This window comes from Zalophus californianus, chromosome X (genome assembly GCF_009762305.2).
Source record: "Zalophus californianus isolate mZalCal1 chromosome X, mZalCal1.pri.v2, whole genome shotgun sequence".
Lineage (NCBI taxonomy): Eukaryota > Metazoa > Chordata > Mammalia > Carnivora > Otariidae > Zalophus > Zalophus californianus.
Window position 1 is genome coordinate 2,060,163 of NC_045612.1, and position 20,046 is coordinate 2,080,208.

At 55.9% G+C, this 20,046-nt stretch overlaps 1 protein-coding gene across 4 annotated transcripts in view; it reads right to left on the reverse strand.

Annotated features, from left to right (window-relative positions):
• Positions 1 to 732: 732 nt before the first annotated feature.
• The window catches only part of ATP2B3 (ATPase plasma membrane Ca2+ transporting 3), a 64,093-nt gene continuing 44,779 nt past the window's right edge, over positions 733 to 20,046 (reverse strand). The window contains exons 21-22 of one of the 4 annotated variants that reach the window (XM_027609151.1): positions 14,878 to 14,964; positions 733 to 3,980 (exon numbers count right to left, since the gene is read on the reverse strand). In XM_027609151.1, coding sequence (XP_027464952.1) covers positions 3,660 to 3,980; positions 14,878 to 14,964 — 408 coding nt within the window. In that variant the 3' untranslated portion in view covers positions 733 to 3,659. Of the gene's footprint in view, positions 3,981 to 9,730; positions 9,996 to 14,810; positions 14,965 to 20,046 lie in introns of those variants that run through there. The other 3 variants (XM_027609153.1, XM_027609152.1, XM_027609154.1) reach the window with 3 other exon arrangements.

A 20,046-nucleotide genomic window follows, 5' to 3' on the forward strand; every position in this document is an offset into this window, starting at 1 on the left:
AACAGAACACCCGTGTTCACAGCAGCATGATTCACAGTAGCCAAAAGGTAGAAGCAACCCACGGGTCCCCTGACGGATGAGTGGATAAAGAAAATATGGTCTAGCCGTACAACAGAATGTTACTCAGCTTTAAAAAAGGCAGGAACTGGGTGCGTGGGTGGCTCAGTTGGTTAAGCGACTGCCTTCGGCTCAGGTCATGATCCTGGAGTCCCGGGATCGAGTCCCGCATCGGGCTCCCTGCTCAGCAGGGAGTCTGCTTCTCCCTCTGACCCTCTTCCCTCTCGTGCTCTCTCTCTCTCATTCTCTCTCTCTCTCAAATAAATAAATAAAATCTTTAAAAAAAAATAAAAAAGGCAGGAACTTCTGACACAGGCCACACCATGCATGAAGCTCAAGGACATGAAGCTGAGTGCCATCAGCCAGTTACAGACAGTTACTGTATGACTGCACTTCTGCGGGTTTCTTAGAGCAGTCAGACTCAGAGAGACAGAAAGGACGGCAGGCACCAGGGGCTGGGGGGCATGGGATGAAGAATTAGTGTTTAACGCAAACAGATTTCAGTTTGGGGAGATAAAAATGTTCTGGAGACAGATGGTGGGGATGACTGCACAGCACTGTGAAAGTACTTAATGTCATCGGACTGTTTGCTTAAAATTGGAGAGTGACTTTTATGTTGTATATATTTTGCCACAGTAAAAAAAAAAAAAGAGGGAGTCTGCATGCGTGCATGTGGGTTGGTGGCCCCTGCCTTCGCCTTCCTTTGAGGATGCCAGCCTGGGCCTTCAGGCGAGGCCCCTCCAGGTCCAGACAGTTCGGGGACCAGCCTGCAAACCTCTGCTAGCAGAGCCCTTTCTTCCATAAGGATTGGACAGGTGGTTGCACACCAGGGGGGAGCTTGGCCATTCCTGGGGCTCTCAGCTTGGTTAAGTGGATGAAGACACCTCCTTTTCATTCCAGTTCATTCAGAATTCACCAACTAATAAATCACACATGTTACCCAGACTGGCACTGTAGGAGCCTTTCAATTTTTTTTTTTTTTAATACACAGAAATTTTGGTCTATTCTTTAAATTAGGAAATTCAACTACAGACTTTAAATTATTATGCATCTGGTCTTTCTCATTAAGATAATTTTTGTTCATCTTTATAACAGGCAGATAAAGATGTAAAACATGTTTAATAACTGAACACAGTTGACCAAGCCATTCCGTATAATATGCTTTATAGAGGGGGCTTCCTCACAAGACAGGTCCCTCGGCCTGAAGACTGTACAGAAACCAGAGCGACAATCTGAGGTCACGGCACCCCTTTTCTGAACCCCACACCCCGAGGGTTTTTGTTTAATCTATATTGACCATTTGTTCTACCAGGGTGTCTCTAACAGAGAATGAAAAGAAGCCCATGAGCAGAGCATATGCAGCTTACCTTCTTCAATTTGAAAGATTTCCAATTTTATTTCTAGTTTAAGAACACACAGACCCTCAACAAATTGAGTTGCCCTTTTTGTTGTTTAAACGAGGACATTAGGGAACAATTTACAAGTGGGTAACATTCTCAATGTGCCCTTTGGAATAAAGGGATGGCTTTAAGTTATCTGTAGCTGGCATTTTAAGTGGGATTTTCTTGTCTAACTGGAATTGCTTTGCCCGAGATTTGACTACTGCTGCTCCGGGGGTGACATGGCCTTCCTGTTGGCGGTAGGAACTGAGCATGTTTTGGATGTCCACCCAGATGCTCACGGAGGCAGGTGGGGTTGGACGAGTCCCCTGCCAGTGGGGGCAGCACAGGGGACATGATGGGTGAGCCGGCCTTGCTGCTCATCCACACCTGCATTTGCATTCTGACCCACGCCCCTCAGCTCCCAGCTGTCCCTCAGTGGCTCAGCCTCAGGCCCAAGTGATAAGCACCTGTACGCGCTGCGGTCGGACTTCAACTGCCTCTCTGCAAAGCACGACAGATGAATTCAGAAGGTAAAGGAAACTCTGCTTTTTCTGCATTTCCCTCCCTGGTCAGCGTGCATTCAGGGGAAACTGAGGCTTGGCACAACGGGTGCCCATACGGCAAGGAGAGGTCCCCGAGGGAACCGTCTGGGGAGCCCAGGCCCAGCTCTCCCTCCTGCAGACAGGGTGCTCAGCCGGCACGGCGAAGCTGACCTCCTCAGCCTTCCGGGCTCGTGAGACAGAGCCACAGCTGTGACCGGAGTGACGGCGGCGAGGTGCCATTGCTCCCAGGGGCTTTGCTCCTGCGTCTGCTTCCCCCATGTCACCGTAGGTGGCTGCAGACACAAATCCATGCCTTTGTGGGTCACAGTTGTCCTTGAACGAGAAGCCCCGGGTCGGAAGAGTGCTTTGGCGGGTGCTGACTGAGAACTGGCCCCAGTCACTCGACAGACCCCTTGGCCCAACTTCGCGGTTGCGGTCACGTCAGCTCTTCTTGGGTGTGGAGGGTACCTCTTCCTCTGCCGCTTTCTGCCTGGCTCTTGGTGCTCTCCCCACCCCCACCCCACCTCCGGACCTGGCTCTCCTGGGGCTGCTCCCAGATTCTGGGTTTTCCCAAGGGGTCGGTGTGGCAGGGGGCGGCAGCGCTTCATGCCGTTGAAGTTGGGGCGTGGACAAAGAAAGCCCACCAGCCAGAATTCAGGACTTGGAGTTGAAACCGAAGGAAACTGAAAGCAAAACTCCCCTTTCCACCTACTGGAGGGGATCATTCTTATCAATACTTTGGTATTTTCCTTTTAAATAAAAAAATTCCATTGAAAGGTTTTTGTTTTTTTTTCTCCCCCCCTCTATAGGCAGGGGTCTCAAAGTGCAAGAGTTCTAATTCCAACCGCTCCGGCCTCGTGTCTCTCTCCCCGACCTTCTTAGGAATCTCCACAGCAACATTCCCAGGAACTGTGCGGGGGGGAGGACTGGGATGGAGAGCGGAGGCTGGGCAGAAGGTGGGGGGCAGCGGGGGGGGGCAAGCAACCAAACAGATATTCTTGCAGTCTCGTTCCCTGAAAAAAAAAAAAAAAAACCTGCCACAATAAATAATGAAATTTCAAAATGAAAATACCTGATAAGAGGAATGGAAATATCATGCTGATAAATAGCTCCTTATTCTTTAAATACGCATCTGGTCATATATGTACGTATATGTCTATACGCACATGCATATCTATGCACACACGCACACACATGCAGACCGCACATGTGTCCTGGGGGAGGGGCGCTTGGTGGTGCAGGTACATTTGTAGGCGGCTCCCAGCGGTGGGCTGTCCGGGTGGGGCATCCTTCCTGGCCCTGCAGAGCAATGGTCATCTTTTTTCTTTCTGTATGAACCTATTGGTCCAATTGCTCTCCGGCAGGTGCAGTGAAACGCCCAATCACCTGAAACCAGGCCCCCGCCCCACCGCAGAACCCAAGCAGCGAACATCTGGTGGAATTGTAGTGTTCATTAAAAAAATGCTTCGATAGAAAAAAGGGAAACACAGCTCTTCTCACGCTCTAGTTTCTCCCTCCTCCTCCTCAGTTCCCAGAGAAGAAGCCTTGGATGGAGTGGCTTCCTCCTAGTGCCGTGCGAGCACCATCTTCAGCCGCCTTGGCCATGCTCTCCTTGCAGGCCTGTGCCGTCCGGCCGAGTGCGCGTGTGTGCGGGGTGCGCATGCTGAAAGCCGTTCCCTTAGAGGGACGTCTCCACGCTGTGGAGTGGGCTCCCAGGTCTGGAAGAAAACACTGACGAGGTAGCTGACTTGGTGCCGTGCGTGGTCAGGTAGACACCACTGTCTATGGCGTTGTTGTTCTGGTTGGGGGACGGGGGTGGGGGGGCCCGCAGGCGCTCCTCGTTCTCATCCACGTCCGTGTCATCGATGAGTGGGATGTTGTGGGTGTAGTCATTGATCAGAAACTCGGGCGTTGCCATGAAGTTATGAATGGAGGTCTTGGATTCCGGTTTCTCCAGGCCTTCATAGAGCGAGCTACGGAATGCTTTCACCACCCGGATCTGGAGTGAGAGATGGAAGGACAGGGGCCCAAGGTGGGAGGAGGGAGGGAGGGAGGGAGAAAGGAAGGAAGGGAGGAAGAAGGGAAGGAAGGAAGCCAGGAAGGAAGGAAAGAAGGAAGGAAGGAGATAGTCAATGGCTGGCTGGCGCTGGCAAGTTCCACCCACATCAACAGCACCAGGTTACTGCGTGACAAACGTTCATCCACTGGAATGGAGCAACTCGGGCAGCTCTGCCTGGTTGCACTAAGGGTTTTCAGGATTGGGTCTGTGTCTCATCAACTGAGCCCTCTGCCAAATCTGAATTCCAATTTGATAGAACAGAAAGATGATTCCAAAAAGGGAGAATGCTAGAGAGGGGACTCTCCGCTTCCTCTTACCACAAAGTCTGCATAACTTTCTGATCAGAGGAAGTCCCCAGCCTTCGGGCACATTGCCGGCCTTTCTCAAGTGGGTCTCCCTCCCTGGCTTCTCTATAGACCTTGTCTCTGTCCTGCCAGCTCTCGTGCCTGGAACCAGCACCTGCCATGTCCAGACGCACATGGCCATCAGTCTTCCTGCTGCGAAGTCCAGTGGCGACTTTTGTGTCTCCGTCTTATTTGATTTCTCAGGGGCACCCAACACAGCTGAATGTCCCTCTTTCTGGAAACTCCTCCCGGCTTCCCTGACATCGCCACTGCCTGGCCCTCCTCCTACCTGGCCCTGTCTCCTGCACTTCTCCTTCCTCTGGCCCATGGTGTCCCAGAGCCCTGGCCTGGCACTGGTCTTCCTCCTCTCTGTTCGTATGCCCGGGCCCACCTCCTAGCCCTGACCGCCACCTTGGGGCTCATCTGGCTATAATCGGGGGCCTGAGAGCTGGCCACTCTCCCATCTGGAGGCATCCAACACTGAAAATGGCCCCACTTTTGATTTGCACCCAGTAAGCCTGTCCTGCTTGGATGCCCTGCTCCAACGCGATGGTTCCTCTCGCCTCCTGCAGGCCCCCTGGCCCACAGCTCGGTGCCTCTGATGGGTTGGCGTTTCCCTTCACAGACCTTTTTGCCCTCGTGTTTCCGGCCATCACAGGCATTTTGCAATCTGGTGCTCCTTGCCCCTCCAGCCTTTCTCACCCTGCACTCTCCTCCTCCTCTTCAGTTTCCAAGCCAGATGACTTGTTCCCCGGCTGCTCCACTGGCATTGGCAGACCTCAGGGAAGAGCTTCCCACAGTGCCCTGATCCCCGGCTATGGTGGCCCTTGGCCCCAGCCGAGCTCAGGCACCCTCTGACCCCCATACCTCCTGCAGGATCTTGCTCCCAGAACTAGCCCCTTGGTCTCTTTGAACCCACCTTCACTTACACGAGTGCTCAAATGTCATCAGGTTTGTGAGCCACAGAGCTCCTGCCTCACTTTGTTCCCTCCCTGGTTCCCTACCACCTGGGCTCCCTCTTGGTTCTAGAAGCTCGAGTCCATGGGAAGGCCTCTGCTGGGCCCCACATGAGCCAGCTGGCCTTGTGCTGAGGTGGGGAAGTCAGCTCTTCCCTATGTGAGTGGGTGGACATAGCATCAGTTCTAAAGTCATTTCCAGGTCAAAGCTTCTAGGACTTGGTTTTCTTGGTTTAGACTGGGTGTTGGCAAACTGTGGCCCAAGGGCTAACACTGGCCCTCAGCTTGGTTTTATAAATAAAGTTTTATTGCCACACAGCCACGCCCATTCACTTGTGCTTCGTCTATGCCTGTCTTCAAGGTGCCAGGGCAGAGTTGGGTAGTTGTGACAGAGACCTGGCCTGCAAAGCTAAAAATAATTACTCTAAGGTCCTTTATAGGAGAAGTTTGCTGTCCCCTAGTTTAGACCATGAATCACACTGCTGACAATGAGTCCTTTCCGACCCTCCAGGGTCTGGAACCCCGGGACTGTCAGTGTGTGGCCAGGCACAGTGCTCCTAAATCAGTTTAAGCCAGGTGAACCTCACAGCCAGTTGAGTGCAAAAACAGTCAGCCAAAGAGCTCCGTAAAATTGGAATTTCCTAACTCCAAATCTTAAATCTGGCTAGGATTTTCTCTGAATTTGGTGAAGTCACGTCTTCTGGATTACAGATGGCCAACTATTTGCCCTCAGTTCCTTAACTCCCCCAGACTGGCTTCTGAGAAAGGGGTAACCCAGAAATTGAGGGGAGAATCATTTGATATTTTTCATGAAAAGAAATAGAAATCACTTTTTGTAGTCATTGAAGATGTGGCCTCATTCTTTGGGCCTTTTCTGGTGCCAGAATTGTGGGGGAGCTACTGGGAGAGTTGCTGCGGCTGTGTGGCGGTGGTGAGGTGTCTGCTCCAGCAGTCGGCTACACCCCTCAAGTCACAGAAAGGAAAGTAAGCTGGACCCTGCTGCCCTTGACCCTAGGCGCCTTTGTGGTAAGCTTGGCAGCAATGATCTGATGACCCTGGCTACACCCTTTCCTCTAGCTGAGCTGGTCCCCTCATTTGGACCTGGGTCACATGATCAGGTCAGACCCCCTGCTGAAACCCATCTTCAGGTCTCCCTGTGCCTGGCTGAACTCCAAAGTCTTTGCCCAAAAAGGGCAGCCAGCCCGTCTTCTCCAGCTTCTGCAGCTCCGGAACGTTCCTTCAGGGTGCTTGCTCCTCCCAAGTATAATCAGACTTACTTTAATGACTGTCTTGTCACTGGTCTTGTTTGCTGCCTATCGACAGAGTGTGGCACAGAGTAGTTGCTCAATCACCAGCGGGGGTCGGGCGGGCAGGGCTTCTCATGCAGACGTGCGATTTTGGGCTCTAAGCTTGGCTTGTGTCATCCCAAGTCTCTTCCAGGTCCCAATTCCCCACATTCAAACCTGGGGCTGTTAACAAATTGCTTGGTGTTGGTGTTATGATGGGGTGTTTTCAGGCCACCAGACACTGAAGAGAACAGCGACTTCCTGGGACACGAGTTTGGTGAGAACTGGCAAAGGTTTCGAGAAGAGAGGCCTGCCCCAGAGAGCCGAGCTCAAGCACGGGGCCTTCAGAACATCCCCACGGCAGAGTTCAGTGTGTCCCAGCAGAAGAGTGACCAAGGCTGAGCGGAAACAGTGCCCTTCTCCAACGCTCTGCCCTACTGCCTCCTCAAGCTCCTCCCCCAACCTGGGACCATCCCTCAGGTCACCTCTCCATCTCTGCCACTCCCCAAGGGACCTTGCCACCCTCAAGGCTGTCAGTGTCACCGAAAGCCCACAGACTCCAGGGACACCATTTAAAGGAGATATATATATACACACACACACACACACACACACACACACACACACACACACACACACCCACCTATGTCTGCAGCCAGCATGCACTCCTTCCCAGCATGCACTGCTGCTTCCTCACCTCCCCTTGGATGGCTGAAGGGTCTATCAAACTGAAGGAGGCTGAGGGTCAGCCCTGGTCTTCCGGTCCTAGAGCAGGGCTCTGGCCAAACCACAGAGGCGCCTCGATCCCCGACCCCAGTGCCCTGCATCAGCATGTGCCCCAGCCCCTAATTCCCCAACCTCTTCTCAGCGGAGCCCTCTCTACCTCCACGGCTGCTGCCATATCTGCCAAGGGCCCTGGAGGCCCCTGGGACTCAGACCCTGACTGCCTGGTCTCTTGATCCTCCCCGGCTCCCACCTCTGTGGCTGACATCTCTGGGGTCCCTCGCAGCCTCCCTCCTCTCTGACTATTGAATCAGGCCTGGCCCTCGCCAACCTAGCTGGTGGGGATGCCAAACATTCTAGCAGGTGAAGGAGCTGCCCTCGGTCCACTCTGTGCAGTGTGGAAACTCACCAAACTGAACCCCTGCCCCCCAAAAGTCCATTTTACTGCGGGATAACTTAAAAGTAAAAGAAAGACATGAAAAGCACTTTCCTAAGGTTGTAGCCAAGGTGTCTGGGAAGGCCGAGGAGGATCAGGTCAGGCTGGGGCCGGAGGGCTCTCCCATAGCTTCCTGTCTCGCCCCAAGTGAGGCCAGCTGTGCCCCCCATTTCCTGATGTCTGAGAGGCAGCCCTGCTTGTTCCCGCACTGCCTGGGTGCCCCACCCTGGCCTCTGCACCCACTCAAGGATGTTGCCCCCCCTCCCTTGCCTAGCCTACTCATTTGTCTTGTCTTACAAAAGACTCTCTCTTGGGGCCACAGTCCCCTCTAGCTGCTGTCAATGGCTGGTTCTTTCCTGACCCCCTGCTCCCCAGGGACCTCCCCATTTGGGCACTCACTGCTCCCCACGCCACACCCCTGCTTCCTGGCTGTAGACAGGTCTCCAGGTTCTCTGTCCTCTCACCATCCGCTCATATCCGGGGGCCCCAGGGCTCGTCTTTCGACCTTTTCTCTTCTTCATCTACACCCACACATTTCCTAGCTGCTCTTATCTGCCGTGGTCCTAAATACCATCTGTCTGCTGACGAGTCTAACACCTCTATCTCCAGACTCGGGGCTCTGCCTGCCACTTTAACTTCACCCCCACCCTACACCTCCTCCCCGGTCTCACAGCTGCTGCCCTTTACCTCTGCTGTCCAGTCTCTGCAGGGCAGCCCAAGCAGTCCTTTCAAACAAAAGCCAGAGCATGTCATGGCCTCCACTGGTCTAAACCCTTCAACAGCTGCCTCTCCTGCGAAGTCAGGGCCCGCCTCAGACCATTTTCTTTCTCAAACTTCTTTACTGTCTCCAGCCTCAACTTTCTGGCTTTTCCTGAATACTGGCACACTCCTGCCTCAGGGCCTTTGCACAAGCTGTTCCCTCTGCTGGGAAGGCTCCTCCCCAGTGAGCCTCATGCCCCCCCCAACCTTTTCTGTTTACAGTCTCAGCCCCCTCCCCCCTGCCACTATCTCCCTCAGCAACCCTGTGCCTCTTCTTCATTTTCTTCCCAGCATGGCTCACCTTCAATTCACCCCACCCCCGCCATTATGCTCTCCTCTGTCTCCTTTCCATAGGCCCCTGAAGACGGCTCTGTCTGATTTGCTGACCTCCCTACCTCCCAGCACCCAGCACAGTGCCTGCACCCAGCAAGATCTCAGTGGGCGGCTGTCGAAAGTACCTCTAACCAGCTAGCTTGAGCCTCCCTCAGCAACATTACACGGGCCCTCTCCCCTGCCTAGACTGTTCTTCTGCCAGATTGTCCCATGCTAGCTTTTTCTCTTTGTTCAGAACTCGGCTCACATATCCATCCTTCGAGAGGCCATCCCAGACAACCTTTATCCAAGATAGCACCCCCAACATTTCTCTTGCTCTCCTTTCTTCTCCTCTGTGGCTTGTGACCATCTACACTTAACATGAGCTTCCTTCTCTGTTCTTTGCTGTCCGCCGTCTGCTCCCACAGGTAAGTGCTGGCCTGCCTTCACCGGAGCCCTGAGCTCCGTCAGGGCGGACAGGGTGGGTGAGGCTTCGAACCCACAGCGCCACTCCAGCCACACAGAGCCAAAGCCAAAGGGATGCTTATGTCACACTCTGCCAACAGGACTATGCTACTGATGGATGCTTGGGGCACGGGCAGAGGGGCTGAAGGTCACGGCTGAAGGTGGATGTGCTCCACTTTTGTTCTGACCTCCAGTCGCTCAAGTTTGCAATGCAGGTATGATGGGGGTGGGGAGGGGATGTAAACACCGGGAGGCAAGGGAAGGACAGAGGGAACACCCACCCAAGTAAAGAAACGCAAAAAGGGAATGAAAAGAGAAGAGAAGAGAAAAAGCAAAGCAAAGGCTCCCGAACAACGATGACAACAGTAACCACAGAAACTGGCCTTTTCTCCTCTGTACCGTGGGACGAGCAGGCTGTGGATGGGGAGGGGTCGTCACGCTTTCCGCCCTCTGCTTCTGTCTCACTGCTGCTCCCTCAAAGCCCCCTCATGCTTGATGGGCATGCCTGTCTCTGTGCCAGCCACTAATCCAGAATCTTCTGCAGGAGGGAGGGGACTTTCTGCTCTCCTGGCATTCGGGCTTTGGGTTTACAGCAAATTCTGAACATAGCAGCTGGGCAGAGCCAGGGGAACTGCTTTCCAGGAACTTTGGGGTTCCCAGGTCCCAAATCGTCCCTGTAGGCATGAGGGGGGATCAGGGCTTGAAGGCAACACAAAGAGCTGTGGGGTGACTTACCCACAATCAAAGAGGAAGGTTCCCTTTCCTCACCATGGAATTAGGAAATGTGAAAATGCAACTCCAGAGCTGGCCCTTTCACTGAGGGAGGGATCGAACCCCAAACCAACTAAAGACAGGGCTCCGTGCATGTTGGCAAGTCAAAAATGCTAACGGTTGGCAAGTTCTGTGAAGATTACCTCCCATCCTGTGTGCATGCATCTGTGCCCAGGACTGGGAGAGTCCAGACTCATGCTGCTGATGTCAACAAGCTGTTGGCACTGAGCTGACCCAGGCATGGGGTGAGTCCTGGGCCTTTCAGGTGGTCGGCCTTGCTTTTCATCCTGGTCATGTCCAGCTGCAGGGCCTCGAATAAGTCTTGAGCTTCCTGGGCTCTGGCTCCCAGCCCTGGGAGTCAGCCTGGAAGTGCCTACTGGGGAGGGCTCGGAGCAGGGGTTCTGGGGTCGGCCTTAGGCTGCGAGCTAGCATGTGCTTTAGGAATTGGCTGGACGGTTCCTCCCTGTGGTAGGGCTCATTGGTTGCAGGAAGGCTCGGGCCGGGCAGGGCTGACACTATTCCTAATGTGGAAACAAAGCTGTCACATAGCTGAGAAGAAATGCCAGCACACTGTTCGCGGAAACCCAAGTGGAGAGACTTGGCTTGAAATCAACGAACTTCCTGAGAAAGGCGCTTTCACTTTGCAAGGCTCCTTCCTCCGCGGGCTTGGCTTAATCATGGGAGCTGCTGCCCTGCAAGTGTGTGATGAGCTTGCTTCCCCAGGCTCCGGGAGGGTGTGTCCAAGGAAATCGTTGGGGCTTACCTGGCCTCGGCTTTGCCAAGTTGGATGGAAGGCTTTCGTGTTGGCAATTAAAATAGAGCAACTGCTACGATCTGTTTCTGGCACGGTCAGTCAGAACTAAACAGCCCCTCTGGCCGCATCTGACCAGATTTGCTGCCCGTCCCTGCCCGTCGCCTGGCTGGGTTAGGAGCCCTCTCTGTTTGAGTACGGAGGCCCAGTGCTGCTGCCTGATGAGATGGGGGAGCCATCGGGGCACCCTGGTGGGGAGCAGGCTTTGGAAGTGTGGGTGGGAGGGGGCGCTGGGGCGTGTCTGTGTGTCTCCGCTCACCCCCGGGGGCAGCCATCTATCTGGCACCCAGCTTGCTGCTTGGGAGTAAACCTGCGTGCACACAATACCCCATCTCTGGCCACACCTTTGGATCCTCGCGCCCAGCCTGGGGAGTGGGGCCAACCAAGCGTGGGTGAGAGTGCGACTGGGGCAGGGGCAGGGCTGGCTGGCATAGCAGCGGGGGCGGGGCGATGGGATTGGGCTCCGTTAGTTTCCATAAGGCGGAGAGTGCTGATTAATCAAGCCACTCACAGGGGCTGGCCTCCGGGCGATGGCTGAGGTCCCATGCCAGGAGGTGGCAGCCGTGAAGGGCAGGTGTGACACCCCAGCTGAGGATGCAAAGGCTCAGTGAACCATGCTGGGGCTGCAAGGTCATTGTGTGTGGCCAGAGGAGTAGGTGCTGTGTGGGGCTCCCAAATCCAGAAGCAGCAGACATGTGGGCGTGGGAAGCCTGGGGGGGCAGGTTGGCTGGAAAGGGTAGGTGGGTGTGCTGAGCCCCAAAGACCTCTCATCTCTGACCCTCCCTGGTCACCCCTCTAGGGAGCTCTCCTTTCCCTCCTGCCCCGAGGATATCCTCCAGCCACCTCTTGGCATTGGTACTACGTGCTGGAACCTACATTGGTGAGCGACGTCACCTATCCCTCTGGCCCCGAGGCTCCTCGTACGCAGCCTGCGCAGGGCCTTCCACCTGGAGAGCCTGACATTCTCAGCGGAAGGGATGTCAGATCAGAGGCCCTGGCGTGCTGGAGAGACTTGTGCCGGCATGGGGGTTAGGGCCAGGCCGGCTGGCCTGTGGGGAAAGAGGACGGGAACCTTCTCATAAGAGCTGGGGTTTTCCTTAGGAAAACTCGTGGCCTGTAACCACTGCACCCTCTACGACTCGGCCTCTCGGCTAGGCTTAGAGCTCTGTTGTGATCTGCACCTTGCCTTCCTTCTGGTAAGTTCCAAGAGAGGGTGAGGGCCAGTGGCTAGCCCTCCTGGCCCCTGTGCTAGGGCTTCTTCTGCTTTGTACAATGAGGGTGCTGGGCTTAATGATTTCTCTAGGTCCTCACAGCTTGGACTGGGGGGGCCAGTCCAGAGTCCCAAACCAATCTGTCCCACAGTGGTTTTGGTTGGTGGCTTCCAGAAGCAGGCATGTCCCCTGGTGTTGCCCAGGCCTCCAGCCAGCACCTTCCGCCACAGTGTGGGAGCTTCCTTTCTGAGGTGGGCCCTTGCTACCACACCAGCACCCTCCTCAGACAGAAGGTGCTCAGCTCTCACTGGGGTCCTGCCACCTGTTCCTCACCCGGCACCATGGGGTGTGGATGGGACAGTGGACCCCCCCACTTTTTTTGGTCAGGCACTAGTTCTATCCCCCTGGAGTAGCTCTTGACCAGCGGAAGGGGTGGCATCTCTCGAACTGTTCTTACCAGGCACTGCTGGGCTCCCCAAAGTGGGAAGTGGGGTGACAGACGGTTGCAGAAGGAACGAAGGTGCCAGAAAGAGAGGAGAGAAAGAGGCTACTGCCAGGGAGAAAGCCCAAGGAATCCGAAAGGAACCAAGAGACAGCAGGCCTCAGCAGGTTCTCAGAGGGGAGGCCCGGGCTGGCCCTGGAGGGGAGAAGGCCTGAGGGGCATGAGGAGTGGGGGCTCTGTCAGCTGCCTCTCCCCGTTCAAGTCAACAGACAGGTGGACAGACAGACAGGAAGTGCGGAGAGAGATGGCAAAGAAACACGTGGAAAAAGTCGAGGGAGAGGGCAGGTCGGTATGTGCCCCTTGGGCGGACCCGCGCCCTCTCTCGTCCCTTCACTTCCGGGAAGGAAGGCGCTGCTGCCTCAGCCAGGCCCTAGCTGAGGCGCTCCTGGGAGGCCGCGTACCATTTCTGTCCTCAATTGACTGTAGCCGAGCCTCCCGCAGACCTCTCCGGGTGGAGTGGTGGCAAGACCCTTCTGAGACGGGGCCGGAGCTTTCCAGCCGATCTGTGATGGCTGACGGGCAGTATTTGTGGCCCAGCTGGGGAGGCCCAGTGAGTGTGCAAGGGAGCTGGAGGTGTGTGTGGCCTGTGGTTTGGGGATGGGGGAATGTGTGTGTGTGTGTGTGTGTGTGTGTGTGTGTGCGCGCGCACATGTACGTGTTGTTTCCGAAGGGGACAAGGTGGTCCAGCGGGGACTGGTGCGGCCCACATCCCTTCCTTAAAGGGCAGAGTGGCCTGAAACAACAGTGTAAGCAAGAGGAGGGATGCCCCCCACTGGGGACCTCTCACCAGTTCCTAAAAAAAGAAAAAGAAAAAAAAAAAGAGGAAGAAAAATTAAAAAAGGGGCGGGGGGGGGGAAGAAGACAAGACAAAAGAAAAAAGGGAAAGAGAAGAAATCAAGAAAAAAGAAAATCCGAGTCTGGTGAGGGAAAAAGGCATAGTTAATGGCTCCCGTCTGTGGGGAAGTGATGTGTTCACGGAGGTGAGAGTTGCCGGGTTTCACTGGAAGGAAAGGAAAGAGGTAGCATCGAACCATCCCAGCAAGAGCTCTGGGCTCATGCTTGGAGGTTTACTGTTTGGTCTTTGAAACCTCGAGTTTGTCACAAGAAGCGGGAGGCGCTGGGAGGGAGCAGGGCCCACACCGTTCCCTGCATTCTCGCTCGTTAGGGAAACCAGGGGGTGGTGGGTTCAGGGCTCTTGTAGCTTTCCTTTTGTTTTTGTAAAAAGATGTGAGCAATCATGGAAGTTTCTACCTCTTTTAGGACAGCCCCTGGGTTCTCTTTAAAATGTGACCAACATGGTGGGAAGTTTTCATTGGAACATATAGAAGGGAATCTGCCTCTCCCAGCTTCTCAGTGGAAGGAAGAGAGAGAATGTGGACCGGATCAGGCTAAGACCTTCCAATCCTGAGGCCTGTTCAGAAAAGAGCAAAGGTGCTTTGGGAACAAGTGGAAACGTGGCAGAGTGCTGGCTCCGGGTGTGAGGAGGACTCCAGTTCAAGGCACACCTCGGATACCTCTAATGCCCTGGGCTCAGGGCAAAGGCCTATGGGGCAGGTAGCCCCCGAGCAGAAGCAACTGGCCACCACCGAGCCCACCTGGGGACGTGTGACCGTGGCTTCCCGAAGCCTACATCCGGTCTCCTGCCTCTGGAGACCACCTCCAGGGGAGTTCTGGAAGCGGCCACTTAGTCCCAAGTAGGCGGGCTGGATTATTCTGCCGTGAATGATGCTGGAAAGGCACTTGTCCCCCCTCCCCCCCGCCCCGCCCTGGAAGGCAGCCCTGAGTCTGCCCGCCTGCCCTTGGCTGCCCCACAGAACACCGACCAAAGCCCCTCCCTGACACCAGACACCACCAGAAGCGGGCCCAAGTTCATGAAGAACCATCGGCAGATGCAGACAAGTTCAAGAAAAGAAAACCAATGACAGAAGGAGTGCTAAATGAAAACCAAAAAACCCAACAAAGAAAAGAACAGAAGGTCCAGCAGTGCCATGGATTCAGTACATTTCGTAAGAGAATATGGCTCTGGAGAGACACACCGTCTGGGCGGGAAGGACTGGACAGGGCAGTGAAGGAAGAACGGAAAAGCCACGGTGAGCAGAGGGTGCAAGACTGGAAAAAAGAGAAGGAAGAGGCGGGGAGGCTTTTTCTCCCCCAGAGATGCCATTTATGAGAGAAAAGGGGACTCAAGACTCACTCCCAGCGGCACTGGTGGGATTGGCAGCAGAGAGAATTACGTGAGTAGGGGTAGAAAGATTGGTTACGTCATGGAGCTGGCTGAGGACCGAAGACCGCCGGCGCACAGCACCCTGAAATGAACCGCTTCTCTTGAAGGTACTCACTACCTCCATCTGTGGGAGAGAAAATGAGATAAAGTTTGGCTTGCACTGTTGTCCCGGCTACCACACAGGGGTGGGGTTGGGTGAGGACAGGGGCCACGCCGGGGACATATTGTGACAGCAAAGCCTCATCTAGGTCGCCCCGCTCCCTGGGAGCTGACAGTGCTTCTGACGGGGGCCGTGGTCGTGGCTGAGGCCAGCCTCTGTGTCACCACCAAGAGAGGGAGGGTTTGCTGAGTGAATGATTAGCCCTCAGAAGACCGGGAGGGCGGGGAGCTCTCCACCCTGTTTCCTGCCCCAGCAGACCAGAGGGATACGACACGCTCCCATGAGGACGAGTCTCCCTGCGGCTGTGCTCGCCGAGGGTGTGCGTACGGGGGCCCTTCCCCAGCCTGTCCTTGGTTTACATCGCTCTAAGCAACAGACGTCCACTGCTTCTCACTACGCCGGCCTGCCCTGCCTTGTGGGGAGGTGTAGACATCGCTCTCCTTCTGTGGCTCATCCGAGTGATGGAGGGGGCACCCCTGTGGGCAGCCTCAGTGAAAGAATGGACTTAAAAAGAGAGAGGGGAGATTTTGCAAAAGCACCTGCTTTGGCTTATCAGGCTCCTTTCTACAGAGCCACAGGCACGGCAGGGCGGAGAGCAGAGGGATCGGAGGGTCCTGGGGGCAAAGATGGCTTTTGCTTTGTCCCCCACCCTTGAAGCTTCCCAGGTGTCAAAAGGGAAGTGGGTCTATGGGAAGTGAGACCCATGTGGTGAACTCGCTAGGAGTCCCATTGTCTTCTGACTTCCTGACCCCATCTTTCAGTGGCCTGGATGGCTGGGGGGTGAATCAGACCTGTGGCTGAGTGGCCGCACTGAATGTCTTCCCCCTCGGAGACTGTGTGCCTAGGTTCTAGGAGGCCAGCCTAGCGTGGCACCCTTTCAGCTGCCTCTTTGGGAATGCCTTCCAGGGGTGGGGTGGGGCGGAATCTTTTGGCCTTAGAAGGTGGATCTGATTTCTGGAAAGTGCCGTATGGTTCACTGGATGACATGAGCAGCAAAGCAGATAGGCAATTCTGGAGCCTGATGCACACTGGCTACCTACTCTCGGCCCAGAGCGAGGGGCCCCGTGCCACCCCCAAGCCCTGCAGTGTCTGGCACGGGGCCAGGCTTCTTGGAAGCAGGCAGCTTGAGGACCCGGACCCCCTTCACCCCAACCAAAATGAAGTTGTGCATCATTTCAACTCCTAGACGCGCGGTGGAAAAGACTTTTGCCATGTACTCTGCCGTCGAGCTCCCTTCCACCAACACAAGCTGCTCTTCAGCAAGGGACTGAGACCCACGCGTAAGGCACACTGAGCGGCCACAGGGGACTGCCCCAACGCACTGAAGGAAGATGACCCATGCCGCATGCCACTCTCTCTCCGGGGGCCCTCTCCTCCCTAGATTGCCAAGAGGTTTCTAAGGTCTGTCTCGAGAGGGCACTCTTCAGGCAGCAAAGGCGACAAGGGAAGGAAAAGATGCTTTTTCTGCCTCTGATTTGACCTCTCCTCATGGTGTCCCAATGGGATGACGGTATCAGTCAAAATACCTCCAAATTGCCCCCCCCACCCCTCAAAAGCCCAGTTGCTGCTGAAGCTTCTCATTGGTTCATAATGGAATGGGAAGTAGGCCGCATCATGGCTGCTTCGCAAAGCTCCGCGTTCACAGTTTTAAGGACTCTTTTTTTTTTTTATTCTGGAATGACCCCCCCCACCCACAAGTCTTTGGTGTATTGATATGTTAGTGTGGAATGGTGGTGAGAGCAGGCAGCAGGTTACAAAATGCCTTCACTTAGCAACGTGAAAAGCTGTGCTGGGGAGCAGTCTGGGGAGCAAGTTTGTTGTTCGCAGAATCCAGAAATCCAGGGCCAGCTGCCTAGGGCAGGTTTCCCTTGGCTTGGGGTATTACATACAAGCTGGGGGACTCGAGTTCTGCTTTTCAAGCAGGTATTTTGAATCAAAAAGAACAGATGCTCTTAAATTAGCTAAAGTAGCCAATTGGCTCAGCATTCTTGAGGGGCGTGAATCTGATGTGACAATGTGACGGTCCTGTGGGGGGAAGCGTGGCTCTATGGAGAGAGGGCAAGGCATATGCTAGCGGATCAGGGGACGGAGACTCTCAGTGGGTGACCTGGGGCAAGGCCCCTTTTCTCTGGGCCCCATTTCATCATGTACAAAGTAGGGACCTGACTGGCCCGGGTCTATGTGGGCGTGATAATCAGAACGGCCTGGAACTCCAAGACTCTGACTGAGGAGACCCGTTCTACTAGCCAGGCCACGGGGCAGGCCCCAGAGCCCCCAGGCACACAGAAGACACGGACGCACAGCCCCCAGATGCCTCACACTGGGCAGGGCTGCCGTCTCAGCTGCTAGAAAAGCGACCACCAGCTAGGGTTGGCTCTGGGCTCTGCAGCTGAACTGGGGCATGACAGACAAGAGCCCGTGGGGCCAGGATGGGGTGCGCAGGGGCTCACAGTTGGGTGTGAGGCAGTGAGGGGAGACCGGGACATCTGGCTACAGAGTTGTTCCTGCTCCTCCCCTGGGCGCTCAGCATTCCATTCAGACCTAAGACACTCTTCCCTGGCCATGCCGGCCTAGGTGCTCGGGACGCGAAGAGGAATGAGCCAGAGACCTGGCCTCCTGCTTCTCCATCGGAGAAGCCCCTTGCATCCCTGGGGAGCTCCTTAAACGTGGACTTATTGGGGATCACCTCGCCCAGCCCTACAATATCGCAAGCGCTGGGAGCAGCCCAGGACTCTGCCGCTTTGGAAAGTTCCCTGGGGTACTCTGCTCTTCCCTGATTCCAGTGCCCTGGGCTGAGAGCCCGGACAGCTGCCTGGGGCCTACAGGGGCAGGAGGGAGTGGACCCTGAGAAGGCTTCACGAGGTGGTGCTCTGTGAGCAGGCCGCTGCAGGAGGAGGAGGTGCCTCCAGGGAACACAGTGGGAGCTGGGGTGTCCTGGGGCCCGGGAAGTGGCCAGCATGGAGGCAGAGCGAATGCATGTCTGGAAAAGCGGCAGGGGTTATAAGGGCCACAGTGGGATGACGCTAAGAGGCACGGGCTTGAAGGCCATGGTCAGGACCCTGGACTTGACCCTAGGACAGGAAGAGAAGCTGGACGGGGTCGTTAGAGGCCCTAGCTCAACAAAGGCTGGAGGAGCAGGCGGGAGGCTGAGAGCTTGTGGTTGAAGCTGAGGCTGGGGCCTGGGGAGGAAAGAAGTGGGGGGCCCTGAGCCCGAGCCCCATGAGACTTCCGGGGACTGTATGGCAATAGGTGCGTGTGCGGGAGCGTCAGACCCCAGGCAGGGTAGGCACCGGCTGCTGAGGGTGCTTTGGGCGAGTTGTGTAAAAGATTCTTCGGGATGAGCCTGTAGTGCTGTGTGACGGGCTGGAAGCAGATACTGGGGAGAGCTGTGCTCCCCGGTCATGGCCCCGGGCCCAGGGGCCCTCAGCAGGAATCTGGAGAAGGGCGGGGCTAAGTGCATGGTAGTGTTCTTCCCACCGGTGCGACCCCCAGGAGGAAAAGCAACTGGAGCTAGGTCAGGGGCATGGGGGCTGGGGGTCCTGGACAGAACATGGAGGAAGACCAGAGGCGGGGCTTTGGGAAGCACAGGAGTGGCAGAGAGTGACAGGTGTCACTGGGGGCTAGGGAGGCAGCAGGGATACTTGATCCAGGCGGAGGCACTGGTGGCTACGCCAGGAGGATGGGGGGCAGGGGTGACTGGACTGGGGACTTGCATTCAAGGGGGCAGAGCTGAGCCGATGGGCCATGCTGGTGTACCAGCTGTGTGGGGAGACAGGGAGAGAGTCTGGGGCTCTGGCTTGCTCAGTGGAGGCGACAGAGCCATCGGTCAGGTGCTGCGGGGCTGGAAGGAGGTGGGCTCAGGGACTGTGGTCTGGCCCAAGCCCACTGTGGGCATCTCGGTTCAGGTGTGGCACTCTGGGGATTTCCGGTTGGGCACAGGAGGAGATGGGGAGTGAGGGCCACTGGGTCGCCATCTGAAGGCTGCAAGGGAAGGAGCAGGCAGTGGGGAATTGGCCAAGGAGTGTCCACGGGGCTGAAGGAGAGGCTACAGGAGATGCTGAAGGAAGGGGGGGGGTTGTAGTTGAGAGGGGCCGAGGGCTGGGGCTCAGCTCTCACCTGCTCTTCCTTCCTTCCCTACACAGTCCAGTGCCCCCAGGTCTGTGGGATTTTCAGCATGTGGGGGCCACAGCAGGGTGGACCAAGGTGTCAGCGGGAAGTGGGGGAGCCAGGCAAGCAAGGCTGAGGAGCAGACAGTGGGATGGAGGGGAAAGCAGGCCACCAGAGAGAGCAGGGCCGACTGCCCTTACGGAAGGGCGCTGGGAAGAAGGGACAGCCCGAGTCCGGGAGCCAGGGGTCTTACAGGCCTTGGTGACAACTGCCTCTGGGACGTTGAAGGCAGAGGCCAGGCTGTGGTGGGATCACACGTGAGTGTGAGGAAAGGATGTGGAGAGGCAGTGAATACAGAACATTCTGGCAAGAAGGCTAACTGGGAGGCGTTGGGGGCAAAGAACAGGGTTTGCTCTGGCAGGCAAGTCTCGTGAAGCCTTGGAAAGTGCCCGTGGCCGAGTGGTCATTGTGACCATCTGACTTTATGGAGGTCTTGGTCCCCACCAGTTCTGATATGTGGCCATTGAGATGAACAGAAAGGCCCAACTCTGTGGCCCGAGTCGGCTTCCATAGAATACACACTATAACCCGTGAACGGTGAGCTCACCAAAGGCTATTTGTAACGGGCATCTGTCTCATCCCGAGAACGTCACCTCCCTGTGACTGGGCTGTTTCCAGCGAATAAGGCAAGGCCCAGCAGCAACGCAGACAGTGGGTGGTCTGTGCCCCCCAAGAGACAACTACTGGTCACAACACACACCTTTAGCTGACACCTGCACCCAGCACGGCGGGGGGGCCCTCTGGGCTCTGAGGGAGGTGGCAGAGATAGGCCACCGTGGCAGCACACCCGCCAACAGGCGCACCTGGGGATGGCCCGTGTCACCGTGGCAGCGAGACCCAAGGGTTTCCCTGTTGGTAGGGGGCTCACCTCGCCCACTC